This window comes from Daucus carota, chromosome 1, assembly GCF_001625215.2.
Source record: "Daucus carota subsp. sativus chromosome 1, DH1 v3.0, whole genome shotgun sequence".
Classification (NCBI taxonomy): domain Eukaryota; kingdom Viridiplantae; phylum Streptophyta; class Magnoliopsida; order Apiales; family Apiaceae; genus Daucus; species Daucus carota.
The window spans coordinates 53,007,163-53,025,850 of record NC_030381.2 but is presented as its reverse complement, the minus strand read 5'-3'; the positions used below and the strand labels follow the sequence as shown (position 1 = coordinate 53,025,850).

At 29.6% G+C, this 18,688-nt stretch overlaps 2 protein-coding genes and 1 long non-coding RNA gene across 3 annotated transcripts; 2 read left to right on the top strand and 1 right to left on the bottom strand.

Moving 5' to 3' along the window:
- The first annotated feature begins 405 nt into the window (after positions 1-405).
- On the top strand, positions 406-2,347 carry LOC108211005 (F-box protein At4g09920-like). Its single transcript, XM_017382486.2, has 3 exons — positions 406-1,525; positions 1,621-1,788; positions 1,870-2,347. The coding sequence occupies exons 1-3, from the start codon at positions 623-625 to the stop codon at positions 2,152-2,154; spliced, it is 1,356 nt and encodes a 451-aa protein (XP_017237975.1). The 5' UTR covers positions 406-622; the 3' UTR covers positions 2,155-2,347.
- A 1,550-nt stretch (positions 2,348-3,897) lies between these two features.
- LOC135149921 (uncharacterized) lies at positions 3,898-5,042 on the bottom strand. Its single transcript, XR_010288197.1, has 3 exons — positions 4,707-5,042; positions 4,553-4,615; positions 3,898-4,469 (listed from the first exon to the last, which is right to left on the bottom strand). It is a non-coding gene; the product is annotated as an uncharacterized LOC135149921 (long non-coding RNA).
- A 6,437-nt stretch (positions 5,043-11,479) lies between these two features.
- Positions 11,480-13,463, top strand: LOC108209101 (F-box/LRR-repeat protein At4g14103-like). Its single transcript, XM_017379849.2, has 3 exons — positions 11,480-12,661; positions 12,757-12,915; positions 12,998-13,463. The coding sequence occupies exons 1-3, from the start codon at positions 11,768-11,770 to the stop codon at positions 13,340-13,342; spliced, it is 1,398 nt and encodes a 465-aa protein (XP_017235338.1). The 5' UTR covers positions 11,480-11,767; the 3' UTR covers positions 13,343-13,463.
- The last annotated feature ends 5,225 nt before the right edge of the window (positions 13,464-18,688 follow it).

Here is an 18,688-nt window from a genome sequence, read left to right as displayed (position 1 = left end):
GGGAAAAAATTTATATTTTTTTTCAAATCACTACCATTTTCCACCTCTCTACCTTTCAACTTAAATACCCATGTCACAATCATAATTACATTTATAATTGATTTTATAGAATGAAAGTTAACAATTTTTAGTTATAACATTTTTTTATATTATTTCATTCTCATGTTCTATGGTTATAATTGATGTTATCAATATCAATATATTTTAAATTTGTGCTAGCATTGGACCCTTTTAAATGACTGAACTTATATTAAGGATAGTAACTATTTTAACATCAATCTTAAAAAATCTGCCTCACACATCCTACTTCGATTCAATAATATCATTTTCAATAAATTCAAAACAAAATATAATTATTTAGAGGGAATCCCAATAATTCTCTAAATAAACTTCTAAACTCATAACAGACACGAGTAAACAAGCATATTAATGGATCGAGTTCGGATCCTATGAATCTATATTACCGGGTCAAAATCTCCAGCAAACCTAAAAACCCCGGTCACTGCCTCACTGGAGTAAGCTGAAACGTCTTTCGTGCATCGTATTTGGTAATCAATCGCTCTTCCTTCCCATCCTCATCCAGCTTTTGATCAAGTTTTTATGTAATTCATTGGTAAATTTTATGGATTCGACTTCAAAAAAATTAGCGAATATTTGTGCGGTAGATAGAATCAGTGATTTACCTGACTCACTCCTCATCGCTATACTTGCATTGCTTCCAATTAAACCTGCTGTACGCACTTGTATCTTGTCGAAAAAATGGAGGCCTCTCTGCGAGTCACTCCCGAATCTTGATTTTGTTGATGTTAGCAATTCAGGCATAAATTTCACCAACTTTGTTGATAGGTTTTTGATGCGTAGGCCGAATAACTTGAAAATCGCTAAATTCCGGTTAAATTGTTATCGTGGAGACTACTACCGGGACCGCGTTAATGAGTGGATTATAAATGCGCTTGGACGTGATTTGAAAGAGATAAACCTTTGTCTTTCGTTTCGAGACTTGTATAATTTGGTCCAAGATTTTTTTTACATGTCTGCTAGTGTTGAAGTTGTTCGACTCAGTGGGAAAATATCAGTTGAGATTCCGGAGAATGTTACGCTTCCGAGGCTTCGGCTGCTTAGATTCGACAGAGTTATGATTTCGAGCTGTGAGTCAGTTGGGAAGCTTTTGTTAAACTGTCCTGTGCTTGAAGATTTGGAAATTGTCCACTGTGAATGGCTTACGGGCAACTCTTTCAATATTTGTGGATCTGTATTGAAGAGGTTGTCATATTATCTTGGTTCAGATGATGCAGAATTTGTGATTCGGACTATGATTGATACACCGAGATTAGAGAATCTCCAAATTTGTTCTTACGCAGGCGGTGATAATGATATTTTGTTCAAGGAGAACTTGCCATTCCTCAAGATAGCTGTAATCGACATCTTTGATGATGAGATGCCACAAGGAGTTTATTACGTGTTAGGGGTGCTTAAAAAGATTAATCATGTCAAATTTTTGACTTTGTCAGATAACACTGTGGAGGTTAGTGTCATGCCTAAATCTTAATGTAAATGAACTAATTTTTATCTTTGCTGCAAATTTATGTGACTGTCACGGCTTGCCTTCTTATTTTGAAGATCCTCAGCCTGGCATATGATAATGAGTTAAGATCAGGTCATTATGAGTTTCCTCCATTTCATAACTTGACTGAGTTGGTAATTGATGTTGACGATTTTTTTCACAAAACTTTACTGGATGACTTCCTTCAAAGCTCACCGAACCTTGAAAGTCTTCAATTTCCGCAGGTGAGTTAAAAACTGAGATTTGACGTATTTGTCAAGGACACTGAACTTAGAATTTAACACTTTGCTCTCTCTTGTTAGCAGGGTCTTGGTTGTAGTTCCCTTCATGAATCTTTTCGCGGCTCATGGGCCTGGTCACAAGCACGTGTTCCAGAATGCTTATCCACACATCTTAAAACAGTATATATTAGAACATTCGGCGAAGTAGATGAGGTATTGGCATTTGTTAAATGCCTGCTAGCTTATGGGAGTGCTTTGCGAAATGTATCAGTTGAAATTTCAAATTTGTCAAAAGATGCAAACGCCCGGCACGAACTGTTAAACTTACAGAGTGAATCAACAAGTTGCAAGCTTAATATTATAGGATGAAAATGAGACATGCTATTTGTAATCACAAAATGTATGAGGTACATTTTCTGTAATAAGCTCTGTTTTTCTTCTAGTTTTTATTAGTTTTTGCTACAATGTTTTTTTCCCCAGCATTGTTATTTTTGCGTTTCACTGTGGCATGAAATATTAACAAGATGCATTGTTTAAGAATGATAGTTTATTGGTTGTGTAATTCTTTTGCTTTATTGTTAGATAAGGAATCTGCTTTTAAGTTTAAATAGTATGAATACACATAAATTCCAATATCTAAAAAGTGGAAGATAGCTAAGATGCTAAGGAATGTCACACCTTGTCCTAGCTGCATAGAGGTGCTTCATAGAGCCACAAGTTAAGTACCGATCTTTTCTAGGTTACGGGCGAAAATGAGTGATAAGTAGATGAAGTTGTGTCTGGATTGCTTGTCTTACTTGCTGACCTTAATGACTCATTCTATCGTTAATTTTGGTCCATCCTCTCTTAGGTTTGTGTTTATTTATCTTGGTATTAGGTTTCCTCAGTAATCGGTATCTTTTTTTTTTTTTTTACAAGTAGGGAATCAATATCTATTTTTGAAGGAAGTCCGTTTATGCTACTACCTAATTTTTCACTATATTATGGTTAGATACCACCAGGTTGTTGTCTTGTCATATATTTTGGTGGATCAGTAGGGTATAATTGTTGCATTATCGCGCCTTTCCATGATTGTACGATATTTTTCTTTTAACATCTACATTCTTCCACCATCGAACCTCTTTACCTTGTCCACTAAACACTATTGTTTGCTAAGCCGAGGTCTGCAGAATATTGATAAGCTGCAATCTCCGAATCTTAGTTTTAAAACTCATTTCCTTAATTCTGGCAATTAACAACTTTAATTCTAGACCTCAAAGTTAGAGATAACCTTAAACTATGTCCGGACAATGCATGCTCTTACCAGGCCGCGAAATCCCTGTCCTTTCCCTTTTATACGGTTTGCCAGACTCGTTTGTGCAAACATGGTGTTACCAGGAACTTGTCTGCCGGTGGGGGTAATTATTTTGCATTGTTATGCTTTTTGGGTTTCTTTCTCGTTAACTTTGTAAGTTAGATTACTCTGCTTGATGCTACTGATATTTACAATCTAACCTAGTTGTTATATTTTTACTTTTCATATCTGCTTTAAGTAATTTTTGATTTTAATATTGTGTATATAACTTAAACTGAAGTTCATGTATTTACCAAGAATTTTTCATTAACTTAAAAGGAACATTTTAATCTTTAAAAAACAGTGTAACTTCTAAATTATATTCTTCTAAAAGGATCAAAATGTCAAATTCTGAACTGGAAGTATTGGATGGGCCAGTAATTTTCTGGAACTGCGAGGGACTAGTTTTCTGCAAGTACATAGACTAGTTCGGAATTTATGGAAACTTCAGGTGGTGTTTATGTTTTTGAAAATTTAAGAGACCGGTTTAACATGTTCAGAAAGTTGAAAGGACCCAACTTTAGTTTTCATCAGATATAAAGAAAGATATTAGGTTTTCGGTTTTCCTTCTTCCTTAAAAGCAAAATACAAAATCTGCCCACTGCCCACAGATGTGTAATTCTGGTTATAATAGTATAACTAGTATTTGTACCCGCGGTGCAGGGCCTTTACATTATATATACTTGCGTTGATATTTTAATGACATATTAAATCAAAATGTGAAAACATATATAACATAAAAAGCACTAAGAAGAGCTGATATCAACAATAAAAAACCATTTTGACCGTGATCTTGATAAGTTCAAAGTTTACAATATTACATTCTTGAGCACAAATATTTTTTGAAGACAGATTAAAGACATATGATAAAAAATCATGACTGCTGTGTGATCCACCATAGCTTTAAGTCCTTGCTGTTTGTGTTGACATTCCATCAAGGTGGTATGTTGAAGTTGTTGCCTGTAAGAAATACGGGAAAAAAAAAATCATTATTTATCATTTGCAACAGAACAATAAGTGTAAACATCTTCTTCTTACCTCAGTTTCAATTTGTTCACTGGTTTCCATGATTTCCTACACTTCTGTTTCAGGTTTTTGGAAGCCTTTGCATATGTTAGTTGCTGAGTAGATGTTGATTTTATTTGCAGTGTTAATTTCAGTAATCCTTAGAATCACACTATAGTCTTGATTGATTATAGTTCTCAGCTCTTGTGGGAAAGCTTCTTCATTACCATCCTAATATTGAAAAAGAAATTATTCATTATATGCTCTTTTTCCAATTATAGTACGAATCTGCCGATCACCGAGAACAATTTCTATATCTCCTGTATAAATTCTTCACTGGAGTTATCTGTTTTGAATGCAGATGTTAATAAAATCAACAAATAATCTATGTATATAACATCAATGTGGAAGCATAGGTTCATAACATACAATCTGAGTCGTCCGAGAAATCATCTTCATACGTGAACATATCATCAGGTGAAGCTGAATTCTCTACATAAAACATCAGACTTCTGTTGGTCCTTTGCAATATATGAATAAAGTTCCAATCATAATATGGTAATTGGAGAAAAGGTTGTCTAACCTCGTGTGTTGGGGCTGTTTTCTTGTGTGACTGTGAAGTCCTCTTCAAATAAGTTCTTGGTTGTTTCAGTTCCACATAATCTAGATTTCCTCTTAGCTATATACTTATGACTTCTTGAAGATGATCCAGCATTAGTTATATTAGACACAAACATGCTAGAATTGGTGTCTGCAAGACCTGGAAACATGACATATAACATAGACAACATGATTTATATCTGTAAAATACAAAGCCATTTATATACACTGATAAAAAAGAGTGAATGGCGAAAAAATAATATACCTTGACGGCTATGTGGATAGTAACCAGTGGTCATGTTTACACGACTTGCAGAAGTGCCACATTAGTAATTTTTTATTTTAATTTTGTGTATATAACTTAAACTGAAGTTCATGTATTTACCAAGAATTTTTCCTCAACTTAAAAGGAACATTTTAATCTTTAAAAAACAGTGTAACTTCTAAATTATATTCTTCTAAAAGGATCAAAATGTCAAATTCTGAACTGGAAGCATTGGATGGGCCAGTAATTTTTTGAAACTGTGAGGGACTACTTTTCTGCAAGTAGACAGACTAGTTCGTAATTTATGGAAACTTCAGGTGTTGTTTATGCTTTTGAAAATTTAAGAGACCGGTTTAACATGTTCAGAAAGTTGAAAGGACCCAACTTTAAGTTTTCATCAGATATAAAGTGGGTGTTTGGCAAACTCAACTTATCTATCTACTTATACTAGCCTTTAACCCGTGCGAAGCACGGGCGGATATATAGTTCGTAATTTAATTTTTATAATTTAAATTTTAACATCATTTTATTGGTATTTTAATATTAATAGATTGAATTTAATTAAATTATATTATTCGACTGACTATATTTTCTCATGATTACCTGAAAATGGACAAATCCTAACAAATATATATATATATATATATATATATATATATATATATATATATATATATATATATATAGAGAGAGAGAGAGAGAGAGAGAGAGAGATTTAATCCGAATTTAGTACATGTAGATCTAAAAATTAAAAAAATCAGAAAATTCAAATCTTTTCCAAACATAGACGATCTTGTAATACATTTGAAAAATTCAGTAATCTAATCAATCAAATTTCAACATAATTCTGTAATCTTGATTTGTTTGACAACAGAAACTTTTAAGATTTGAGTTAGAAAGGGTTATGTAATGTTTGGTGTTTATATTGAAATAGAACACATTAAAGTTAAAAAGAGTTATATAAAGCTTTTTGTTAAAAAAAGATATTCAAAATTATTATTTATAATTTTATTTATAACATCATTATAATTTTTTAATGAAATATTATATGATAAGGTATTGTTAGGAGTGTTTTTAGTATTTGAAACTGTTTAACAATGTAAGACTAATAGACTCCACATTTCTAGAGTTGTAGTACCAAAAGGAGAGTACCAAACCAAAAAATATAACTAAAATCTAGGACTACAAATTATACCCATGTTGGCTTATTATAGTATAGTATAGATATATAGTAGTCCAACAGGTTCGTGTCAAGCCTCCCTCCTGAGCAAATAAATTACCTAACTCCGAACCCGAGCCTAACTCCGAACCTAACTCTTTCTCATACATACAAAAAAAATGTTATTAATGGGACTTGAACCCAAGACCTCTTCATTACAAGTACACCTCTCAAACCACTTGAGCTACACAGACAATTAATTTTTTTTGTTCAAAAGCATTAAACTCATACATTAAAACTGTTGTATTTATATTTTTTTCAATATCTTATTTATTTGAAATAAGTTATTATTTCAGGTAAGTCTCATATGTTTTTTACATGATAGATTAATATCCATAAATTAATTACTTACGTAATGAATTTAAATTTGAAAAAATTTTGAACAATTGGGCTCGAGCCATGTTTCAGACTTCAAATAATGGATATAATTCATATTTGAATAAAATTGGACGAATTCAAATCTAACTTAATACTTTAAACGAGTACTGATACAATATTAGAAAATTTTAAGCCATGAATGTTAGAAATAAGCACAAAAACTAAGATTTCGGTGAGCATCTTTGAAAGGAAAAATTGATGGACTTTCAACATGGATTATGTCATATTTTTCTTTTAATTATAAAAAGTGACTTATAAAAAAATTACAATATTTTGAAGAACATAAAATAAGATAACTGAGAGAATATTTTTATTTGGATTACTTTTTTATTTTATACTTATGATGAATCCAGAATTCGACGTGTAACCAAATCTTTTCAAATTTTTTTTTATAGATATAAGAATAGTGACAAATACATCAAATTTGGTGTTAGAAAATACGTCTAAATGATGTGATTTTGGTGATATATGAATTTGAAATATTATAACTTGTGATACAAAGGTGAATTTAGGGAATTTCTATATTGTTAATCAAAAGTCAACCAAATAATAATAAAACGCGTTTACGAGACCTACTAAAAAGAGTTGAGTTATAAATTTTACTTGCTTAAAATAAAATAACACAGAGAAATAAGTTATATGTATATGTTAAAGTCTTAAAACTATAATTTTAATATGCCATCCATCAATGTATAACATACGAGTTAAATAAAATGATTCGAAGTATAATTAAATTAATTAATCAATTACAAATTAAACTAATAAAATATAATTAATTCTGAAATGGATAATCCGACGCGATAAGGTGAAAACTAATATCTGATTAAACGGGAATAGAACAAGAATAGTTTTTCATAAGCCATAATATCGAACACCTGATTTGATCTTTATGATATGCTACATTGCTCACCCCTAAGAAATAAGAGTATCAAAATATTTAAAAATATGAGTTTGCACAAAGCTAAAAAAGTAACTATACGGCTAATTAAACTAAATATTTCTTATTTTTATGAACTTCATGGTGCCTAACTGACATCTACTCTATTTTTGCTATTTGAGATCTGGTTTATAACAATTACATGAAAAATCATTAAAAGCCTAAATCAACAAGCTCAGAAAACTAATGATAAAAAACAAAATTTTATAGCAAGACAATATTATAACACGCGGTATTAAAGTAATAATCATCTAATATTTTAAATTAACAAAAAAATATAAGACATTGAAATACTATATAATTGATATGAAAATTAAAAGGGTAAGTCAAATCAAACGTGTCGAAATTTTTCGGGTACAATTATAAGGTTAGTAGTTCAATGGATGCTTTTATAATAAAGTAAGGTAGGGTCTTTTACATATAATATATGTTTCAATTATTATTTATACAAGGTGTGTGCAACATATGATAAAAAAGAATGTGTTGATGGTATGTCCATCATATATCACTTAACTATTACACAAACGTACGCTCAAAAAAAGAGAAATAAATATAAAACAACGCGGACCATACATCTTCATCTAATCATGATTTAGGATATCGTAATTCACATATCAAGAACAAGTTTTCATATTGGATGAAATAATTTGATAATTTTCAACAATAAATTACAGATCTTTTTAATGAGGTATAATATATTTAGATTCTAAAAGTTTCAGTATTAGTTTCGAGTATAATTTTGAACATGTTGATAATATGGTAGTGGCCTCTATATCTTAACAAAATTGAATATAGAAAAATCAGTTCAAATGTTGTTTTTGATCCATAATTTTTTACTATCAATACTATTAGATTGCAAATGTTACATTTCATATTTACATATTCTGTTAAAAAATATGACGTAATAGTTATGCTCGAAATAATATGATAACACACGAATATTATTTAAAATACAACAAAATCTAGAGTCCCGTGCCTCGCACGGGTTTTTATGCTAGTTGTTTATTTGGAAGAGAAGTTGCTTCAACTTATTTATGTAGTGTTTGGAAACTTAAGAGAAGTACTTAAAATGAGGCTTAAAAGCTCGGAAAAAAAGCTAGAAAATCTAGCTTTTTTTTAGGTTTGGAGCTTATTATAACAAAATAAGTCATGAGTATCCAAACACTTTTAATAACTTATAAGTTCAGACCAACTTTTCACTTATAATCCACTTCTTTACTTTAAGCAATAAGTCACTTTTTTTAAGTTCAACCAAACAACCCCAAAGAAAGATATCAGGTTTTCCTTCTTCCTTAAAAGCAATATTACAAATCTGCCCTCCCACTTCACAGATGTGTAATTCTGGTTATAATAGTATAATATAGATAAATGGATATATAGATAGTTATGATTCTAATTGGTTATTTATCTCCGTGAATCAAAGCAAGTGGTCTGGTGCCAGTGGCGGATCTGACTATAAAGTTAAGGAGGGTCAATTTTTTTGTAAAAAAATTTAAAAGGGGTCACAAAAAAATTAAGGGGAGTCAATTTCAATTTTACAACCTAAAAATATGTATAATATTAACAAACAAAAAAATTAAGGGGGGTCAGTTGCCCCCTCTTGCCCCTTCTAAGATCCGCCTCTGTCAGTTTAGGTTGTAAATTCAAACACTTGTGATGAACCTGAATTTGTCAGACACTCAGACCAGACTTTTCGCCAAGGTGATACAGAATGTATGATTCGAAAATTTATTAATTTTGTCCCTGGTTTATTTGTAGCTGAACACAGATGGTTTGTTAACTGTCTGTTTCGCAAGTTGATATCATAGTTTTCAAGTTAAACGGAGACCTTGCTTTCATCCTGTATATTGGCTTGGCACGACCATGTAAGAGGGACCATAACACCTATCCATACATACCTTGTATAAACAAGTTTGATCAGCATATCAAAGCTTGGATTCCCCTATGGAGTTTGATCAAGCACTATTTATTGGCCACAACATTTATTCCATCAGAAAAGTTGGGATGGAACCAACAAGAAATATTGGAGTATTAGTTTATTATTAAATGTAATTTAATACTGTATTATTTTGATCTTCGATGCATTATTTATTATTTAATGCTTTGAGAATGGGGGTGTATCTTCAGAAACACTATGAAGAGTGGCGATTTAATTCAATTACACTATGATTTAAAAAGAACTTGTATTTTTTGGTCGACGTTGAATGATGAAATCCTGTTGAATGACGAAATAGAAACAACTACAGATGATAAATGTTAGAGTTTTCTCTTTAGCTAATCTTGACTCGATCATGCTTGAATGTAGATATGAATGCAATATTGGGTGGCAGTTTTCCTGCCACACCCACTAGAAACTCAGAATTTAGCAGTTTAATAAGCCATTGCTATGTTAGATTAGATATAACTATCGTTAATAATATGATATTTTAAAAATATATTTTGTTACTTAAGTAGATTTTGTGTTTCAGTATATGATTTTAAAATAATATCAAATAAATACAAAACTAATTAAACTCATAATAGATATTATATAACTATAAAAATCTAAATCAAATTTATTTTTATATTCATTACTCTCCAATTGTCGTCTTAAATCCCTAAGTGACAATTATAATTAAACTTATAAGTGATTTTGAATATAAAATGAAGTTTATAAAATTTCAATTTTAACACATTCTTTAATATTATATTAGTCCATAATTGATGCTACATTACAGGAGTAATAACTATATTAACATCGCCTCGAAGTTTAAAAATTATTAAAATATGATGATATCGAATATTGATGATTTTTTTTTTTTTTTTTGAAAGAGAATATTGATGATTTTTATGAATTTTATAAAATGATAACTTCCATGGAATTGTTTGATATATATTTTTCTTTTTGGATCTTATCATAATCCATGAATTCTTAACATAAAATGTACATAATTCGCTAAAATTTAGGGATGGGCATGACCCTGATCCGCTGCCCCATTTTGAGTAGGAGAATCTGGGATTTTTTTGATACGTGATGAGACGGAAAATGTTTTATAAAAAATTCGTGGATCGGGACGGGACGGGTTCGAAGATTAGAGTCTCCCCGTCAGTACCGAAACTCCCCGGTTTTCATATTTAATATAAATATTATATTTATATATTAATATTTTATAAATATTAACTATAACCATATTATATTTTGATATTTAATTAAAAATCTCATTTATTATTTAAATGTTTTTTTCTAATACAAATTAATTAAAATAAAATTTATTATAAATAAATATTAATTTGAATTAAATATTTAAAATGTTATATAAAAATATAGAAAATATTACGTGACTTATTAATATAATTTAAACTAAAATTTATAATATTAAATATATTATAATATTATTTAAAAATTTTAAAAATTTTCGAATACCTACGATTATAACTATTTTCCATTGAAAATGATGATCGGAAATAAAATTCCAGATTGAGGATACGGATGGGTTGGAAAATTGATTTAAAGTTGGATAGCCAAATGATTTTAGTCGTACCTGCTAAAATCTCATAATTATTTATTAATAAAAATATCATAATTATTAAAATTTAAAATATAAATCACATGTTACCCAAACCTTAAAGCAATTATATTACAATTTCTTTTTCTTAAATTACTACTCCCTCCGTCCCGGTCAATAGTATACATTGGGGGACGGGGACGCGTCACGGACTTTAATGCTTCAATATATTATAGTTCAGTAAATTATTTTTAAGATTTTTTTTTTTTATAAAAGTATAACATTTATATTTTTGTACAAAAAAAGGAAAATCTTAAAAATAAGTTGTAGAACTATGTTTTATAAGAGCCTTAAAAGCGTGTCGAGCAATGAAAAAAAACGAAAAAAAACGTATACAATTGACTGGTACAGAGGGAGTAGAAAGTGAAGAAAACAAACAAAACAAATAATGAAACAAAACCGTCAACCCTCGTCTCCCCTCTCTCTCTCCAACCCCTATGCCTCTCTCTTACTCTCTCTCTCTAGAAAATGGGGATTTTGGAGCCATTCCGAGCATAAGATATTCGTGAAGGTTCTGCTCATTAGAGATAGAGTTTGAATTCGTTAGTATTGATTTTTTCGGTGTTTCATCGCTGTACAATCTATTGGAGTAAGCCGAAACGTTTCTCGCACATCGAATTTGGTAACTAATCTCTCTTCCTTCCCATAAGCTTTTAATCTCTAATTATCAGCTTCCAGTGTAATTCATTGGTATCATATCATGAATTCGACTTCAAAAAAATTAGCGAATATTTGTGAGGTAGATAGAATCAGTGATTTACCTGACTCACTACTCATCGCTATACTTGCATTGCTTCCAATTAAACCTGCCGTGCGCACTTGTATCTTGTCCAAAAGATGGAGACCTCTCTGCGAGTCACTCCCGAATCTTGATTTTACTGATGGTAGGAATCCAGGCATACATTTCATCGACTTTGTTGATAAATTTTTGATGCGTAGGCCGAATAATTTGAAAATTGCCAAATTCTTGTTAGAGTGTTATCGTGGAGATTACTACCGGGACCGTGTTAATGAGTGGATTATGAATGCGCTTGGACGTGATTTGAAAGAGATGCACTTATTTTTTGGTTCCCAGACTTGTATGAATTGGTCCAAGATATATTTTGACATGTGTACTAGTGTTGAAGTTCTTCTACTCAGTGGGAAAATATCAGTTGAGATTCGGGAGAATGTTACGCTTTCAAGGCTTCGGGTGCTTGGCTTCGACCATGTTACAATTTCGAGCTATGAGTCAATTGGGAAGCTTTTGTTAAACTGTCCCGTGCTTGAAGATTTGATAATTGTCGACTGTGAATGGCTTACGGGCAACTCTTTAAGTATTTGTGGACCTGTATTGAAGAGGTTGTCATGTTGTCTTATTTCATATGATGAAGTGCTTCGGACTTTGATTGATACACCGAGATTAGAGAATCTCAAAATTGGTTGTTACACAGGCGGTGATAATGATATTTTGTTCAAGTTGAACTTGCCATTCCTCAAGATAGCTGAAATCGACATCTGGGATGAGATGGGAAAAGGAGTTGATTGCGTGTTTGGGCTGCTTAAACAGATTAATCATGTCAAAATTTTGACTTTGCCAGATAGCACTGTGGAGGTTAGTCTCATGCCTAAATCTTTACTTACATGAACTAATTTTTATCTTTGCTGCAAATTTATGTGACTATAACGGTTTGCCTTCTTATTTTGAAGATCCTCAGCCTAGCATATGATGATAATGGTCATTATGAGTTTCCTCCATTTCATAACTTGACTGAGCTGGTAATTAATGTTAATGAGTGTTTTCATGAAACTTTACTGGATGACTTCCTTCAAAACTCACCGAACCTTGAAAGTCTTAAATTTCCGCAGGTGAGTTTAAAAACTGAGATTTGACGTATTTGTCAAGGACACTGAACTTAGAATTTAACACTTTGCTCTCTCTTGTCGGCAGGGTCTTGTTTCTAGTTGTTTTCATGAATCTTTTCGCAGCTCATGGGGTTGGTCACAATCACGTGTTCCAAAATGCTTATCCACACATCTTAAAACAGTATATATTAGAACATTCCATGGAATATATGATGAATTGGCATTTGTTAAATGCCTGCTGGCTTATGGGAGTGCTTTGCGATATGTAGCAATTGAAATTTCAAATTTGTCAATAGATGCAGAGGCCTGGCAAGAACTGTTAAACTTACAGAGCGAATTAACAACTTGCAAGCTTAAGATTATAGATAAAAATGAGACATGCTCTTTATTATTAGTTTATCACAAAGTCTATGAGGTAAACTTTCTGTAATAAGCTCTGTTTTTCTATTAGTTTTTGCTACAATGTTTTTTCTACCAGCATTGTTATTTTAGCCTTTCATGTGGCATGAATATTAACAAGATGCATTGTTTAAGAATGATAGTTTATTGATTGTGTAATTATTTTTCTTTCTTTTTAGATAAGGAATCTGTTTCTAGTTAAAATAGTATGAATACACATGGATGCCCATGTGGCATCATAATTATATTTATAATTGGTTCGAAGTATAGAATGAAGTTTAACAATTTTTAATTCTATTTGTATTAGTCTCTTTTTCTATAATTGATGCTATATCACAGGTGTAGTAACTATTTTAACATCGCATTGAACTTCAAGTAGTAGCAGAATATCGCCCGCTCACGCCAATAAAATTTTAAATGTGTTCATATTCCAAAAAATCTACTTCAAACTTTATCATATTTTAATAATATCAATTTCAATAAATTCAGAACAATTGGCAACATCTTTGATGTCTCCGGATGGTAATGAGTGGGCTATATCTGGCGAATGACATGTTTAATAGCGAATGCCCTAACCTAATGTAGGGGTGACAGTTTCGGATAACGAGTTGTGTTCGTGTCAGCAATCGGGTCGATTTCGGGTCAAACTAAAATCACTTAAAATTGAATAAAACTGAAAATTGAAGTTATTAGAAATGAAATTCTAATTTCGGGTCATGTCGGGTCCATTTCGTGTCAAACGGGTGATTTTCAGGTCACTTTCGGGTTTTGTCTCAGTAAATCAGGTTGCGGGTTCGGATCGTGTTCGAGTCGGGTTCGGGTCGTGTCTGATGGTACTTGGTATTGGAGGAGGGAGAAAATGAAGGCACTGTGCCGTTTAAAGTGTATATGGAGCAATAAGTGAACAAAGAGATCAGCATACTGCTAGTGCAAACTCAGGGTTCTGCAGGAAGCTATCAATCAATCAATCAATATATATATATAAAGGAGAATGCGGGCGTGTCTAGAATTGTTCGATTCAGTCTTCTAAATTTTCTTGAATTTCGGAGATAAAATATAATTATAATTCAAAAAATCAAGTCCAAGAATTTGTAAAGTAATACAATTCTTTCTTATTTAATTCTAAAGATGATACAGTTCTTTTCTTATTTGGTATTTCTTATTAAATTCTAAAGATGATACAATAATATTTCTTATTGAATTCTAAAGATGATACAATTCTTTTCTTATTTAATAATCCTAAAAGAAATAGGATTATATTTATTCAAACTAATAATAATAGATAAAATACAATTTATATTTAAAATATGTAAAGTAATATATACAATTCTTATTTTCGATAAGATATATTGAAGATATGTTTAACGGGAACACGACTAAAAATAATTTCTATGGAATTATAATATTATTTCGTATCAAAATTTATAAAAAAAGATTATTTATTAGTATTGTGTTTAAGGGGAGGGCGGCCCAAATTAATTTTTACCTAAATAATAATATGTTTTAAATAATAATATGTTTTTATTAGTATCATGTTTGACGGAAAAGTAGCTAAAACAATTTTTTGTCTAAATTTATAAAAAATTCATAACGCCGCTGCGAAGCGCGGCTTTTTTCACTAGTCAATATATATATATAAAGGAGGATGCGGGCGTCTCTAGAATTGCTCGATTCAGTCTTCTGATTTTTCTTAAATTTCGAATAGAAAATATAGTTATAATTCAAAAAATCATGTTTAAGAATTCTAAAGGTGATACAATTCTTTTCTTATTGAATACTAAAGATGATACAATTCTTTTCTTTTTTATTTAATATTTTTATTGAAATCTAAAGATGACACAATTCTTTTTTTATTTAATAATCCTAAAAGAAATAGGACTATTCTTTTCTTTTTTATTTGATATTTCTTATTGAATTCTAAAGATGACACAATTCTTTTCTTATTTAGTAATCCTAAAAGAAATAGGATTATGTTTAAAAAATCAGGTTCAAAGATTCCAAAAGTTAATACAATTCTTTTCCTTTTGAATTCTAAAAATAATACAATTCTTTTCTTATTTAGTTATCCTAAAAAGAGTAGGATTATATTTATTTAAACTAAAAATCACAGATAAAATACAATTTATATTTAAGATTTGTAAGGTAATATGTATAATTTTTATTATTAATTTAGTCTTATAATTTTTTTTAAAATTTCGTATAGAAAATAAAGGATTGCAAAGATAATAATCATTAAAAAACACTAATAGCAAAAAAATTAGAACCATAAAAGAGTAATAATTTTTAAGTAATAAATAGGAATCATAAAATAAAAATAATTAACAAAAAAAATAGGATATATAAAATAGGAAATATATATATTGATTTTATAATAATGTTAATGATTCTTGATTAGTATTGCGTTTGACGGGCACGGGAGGCGGCCCAAACCAATTTTTATTTAAATAATAATAAATTTTCTATTAGTATTATGTTTGACGGGTTAGTGGCTAATATAATTTTTTATCTATGTTATAATATTTGTTTTTTAAAATGGTACCACAGTTCAAAATAATTTTTATCCAATTATAGTTATAATTTAAAAAATCAACTTGAATGATTCCAAAAGTTAATACAATTTTTTTTTCGAATTCTAGAGGTAATACAATTTTTTTATTATTTAGGAATGCCAAAAGTAATATGATTATATATATTTAAACTAATAATCATAGATAAAATACAATTTATATTTAAGATTTGTAAGGTAATACGTACAATTTTTATTTCCGATTTAGTCTTATAATTTTCTTAAATTTCGAATAGAAAATAAAGGATTGTAAAGATAATAATCACTAAAAAACTAATACCAAAAATATTAGAACCATAAAAGAATAATAATTTTAAACTAATAAAAGGAGTCAAAAAAATAAAAATAATTAACATATAAAATAATACATATAAAATAGGAATCATATATTGATTTTAAGATAATGTTAATTAGTATTGTGTTTGACGGGCACGGGAGGCGGCCCAAACTAATTTTTATCTAAATAATAATAAATTTTCTATTAGTATTATGTTTGACGAGAAAGTGGCTAAAATAATTTTTTTATCTATGTTATAATATATATTTTTGTTAAAACGGGACCACAATTCAAAATAGTTTTTGTCAAATTATAATCTTTAATTTTATCATAATTTGAATAATTTTTATTAGTATGTGTTTGACAGTAAGGCGACTCAAACTAATATCTAAATTATAATGTTTTGTTATTGGTATTGTGTTTGATAAGAGAGCGGCTCAAACTAATTTTGATCTAAATTATAGTATTTAATTTTATCATAAAAACAATAATTATGGATTAATATTGTCTTTGACGGGAAGGAGGTTCAAACTAATTTTATTATTAGTATTGTGTTCGACAGGATAACTACTTAAACAAATTTTTATACTAATTATAATATTTTTTATTTGTGATATGTTTAACGGAAAGATGACTCAAAATAATTTTTATGTTACAATTATAATTCATCATCAATCAATCATCAATCAATCAATATATATATATATAAAGTAGAATGCGGGCATATCTAGAATTGCTCGATTCAGTCTTCTGATTTTTCTTAAATTTTGGAGAAAAAATATTATAATTCAAAAAATCAGGTCCAAGAATTCTGAAGGTAATACAATTCTTTTCTTATTGAATTGATACCGTTCTTTTCTTATTTGGTATTTCTTATTAAATTCTAAATATGATAGAATAGTATTACTTATTGAATTCTAAAAATGATACAATTCTTTTCTTATTTAGTAATTCTAAAAGAAATAGAATTATATTTATTCAAACTAATAATAATAGTTAAAACACAATTTATATTTAAAATATGTAAAATAATATATACAATTCTTATTTTCGATAAGATATATTGAAGATATGTTTAACGGGAACACGACTGAAAATAACTTTTATGGAATTATAATATTATTTCGTATCAAAATTTATAAAAAAAGATTATTTATTAGTATTGTGTTTAAGGGGAGGGCGGCCCAAATTAAATTTTACCTAAATAATAATAAATTTTCTATTAGTATTATGTTTGACAGGAAAGCAGCTAAAACAATTTTTTGTCTAAATTTATAAAAAATTCGTAACCCCGCCGCGAACGAGAACACGACTGAAAATAACTTTTATGGAATTGTAATATTATTTCATATCAAAATTTATAAAAAAAGATTATTTATTAGTATTGTGTTTAAGGGGAGGGCGGCCCAAATTAAATTTTATCTAAATAATAATAATTTTTTTATTAATATTATGTTTGACGGGAAAGCAGCTAAAACAATTTTTTGTCTAAATTTATAAAAAATTCATGACGCCGCCGTGAAGCGTGGCTTTTTTCACTAGTATATATATAAAGTAGGATGCGGGCGTATCTAGGATTGTTCGATTCAGTCTTCTGACTTTTCTTGAATTTCGGAGAGAAAATATAATTGTAATTCAAAAAATCAGGTACAAGAATTCTAAAAGTACTACAATTCTTTTCTTATTTAATTCTAAAGATGATACGATTCTTTTTTTATTTAGTAATCCTAAAAGAATAGGATTATATTTATTCAAACTAATAATAATTGATAAAATACAATTTATATTTAAGATATGTAAAGTAATATATACAATTCTTATTTTCGATAAGATATATTGAAGATATGTTTAACGGGAACACAACTCAAAATAACTTTTATGTAATTATAATATTATTTCATATCAAAATTTATAAAAATGATTATTTATAAGTATTGTGTTTCAGGGGAGGGCGGCCCAAATTAATTTTTATCTAAATAATAATAATTTTTTTATTAGTGTTATGTTTGACGGGAAAGTAGCTTAAACAATTTTTTGTCTAGATTTATAAAAATTTCATAACGCCGCCGCGAAGCGCGGCTTTTTTCACTAGTTGAACCTAAAAATTCCATTAAAAGTTGTTAGAATATAAGATCCCGAAAGGGCCATTCTCTAATACCTTGAGGTTTTAGAGTAACTGGTTCCTTGACATGGTATCAGAGCTCAGGCATAAATGGGTTCTCGAGTGAGGGGGAATGTTAGAATATAAGATCCCGAGGTTTTATAGTAACTGGTTCCTTGACAAAAGTAAAACACCTTCATCGGATATTTTACCTACAAAAGATTAGTTATGCTTGAAAAGAGTGCAAGTGAGCGCACTATGTCCATTGTCCAGTGTGCAATCTGACAGATGAAAATGATTTTCATGTTTTGATCAATTGTGAATTCGCGACTTATACTGACATAGAGCTTGATATATGAATATTCAACAAGTAGCCTCCGACTGTTGCTGAGTGGATGGAAGGGGAGTTACAAAGATTTACAGCAAACGAAGC

Bases quoted from the DNA above. Each gene is read 5' to 3' on its own strand.
- LOC108211005 (XM_017382486.2), top strand. From the start codon at position 623: ATGGATTCGACTTCAAAAAAATTAGCGAATATTTGTGCGGTAGATAGA. The intron at 1,526-1,620 runs GTTAGTGTCATG...CTTATTTTGAAG, and splicing joins TGTCAGATAACACTGTGGAG to ATCCTCAGCCTGGCATATGA. The intron at 1,789-1,869 runs GTGAGTTAAAAA...TCTTGTTAGCAG, and splicing joins AAAGTCTTCAATTTCCGCAG to GGTCTTGGTTGTAGTTCCCT.
- LOC108209101 (XM_017379849.2), top strand. From the start codon at position 11,768: ATGAATTCGACTTCAAAAAAATTAGCGAATATTTGTGAGGTAGATAGA. The intron at 12,662-12,756 runs GTTAGTCTCATG...CTTATTTTGAAG, and splicing joins TGCCAGATAGCACTGTGGAG to ATCCTCAGCCTAGCATATGA. The intron at 12,916-12,997 runs GTGAGTTTAAAA...TCTTGTCGGCAG, and splicing joins AAAGTCTTAAATTTCCGCAG to GGTCTTGTTTCTAGTTGTTT.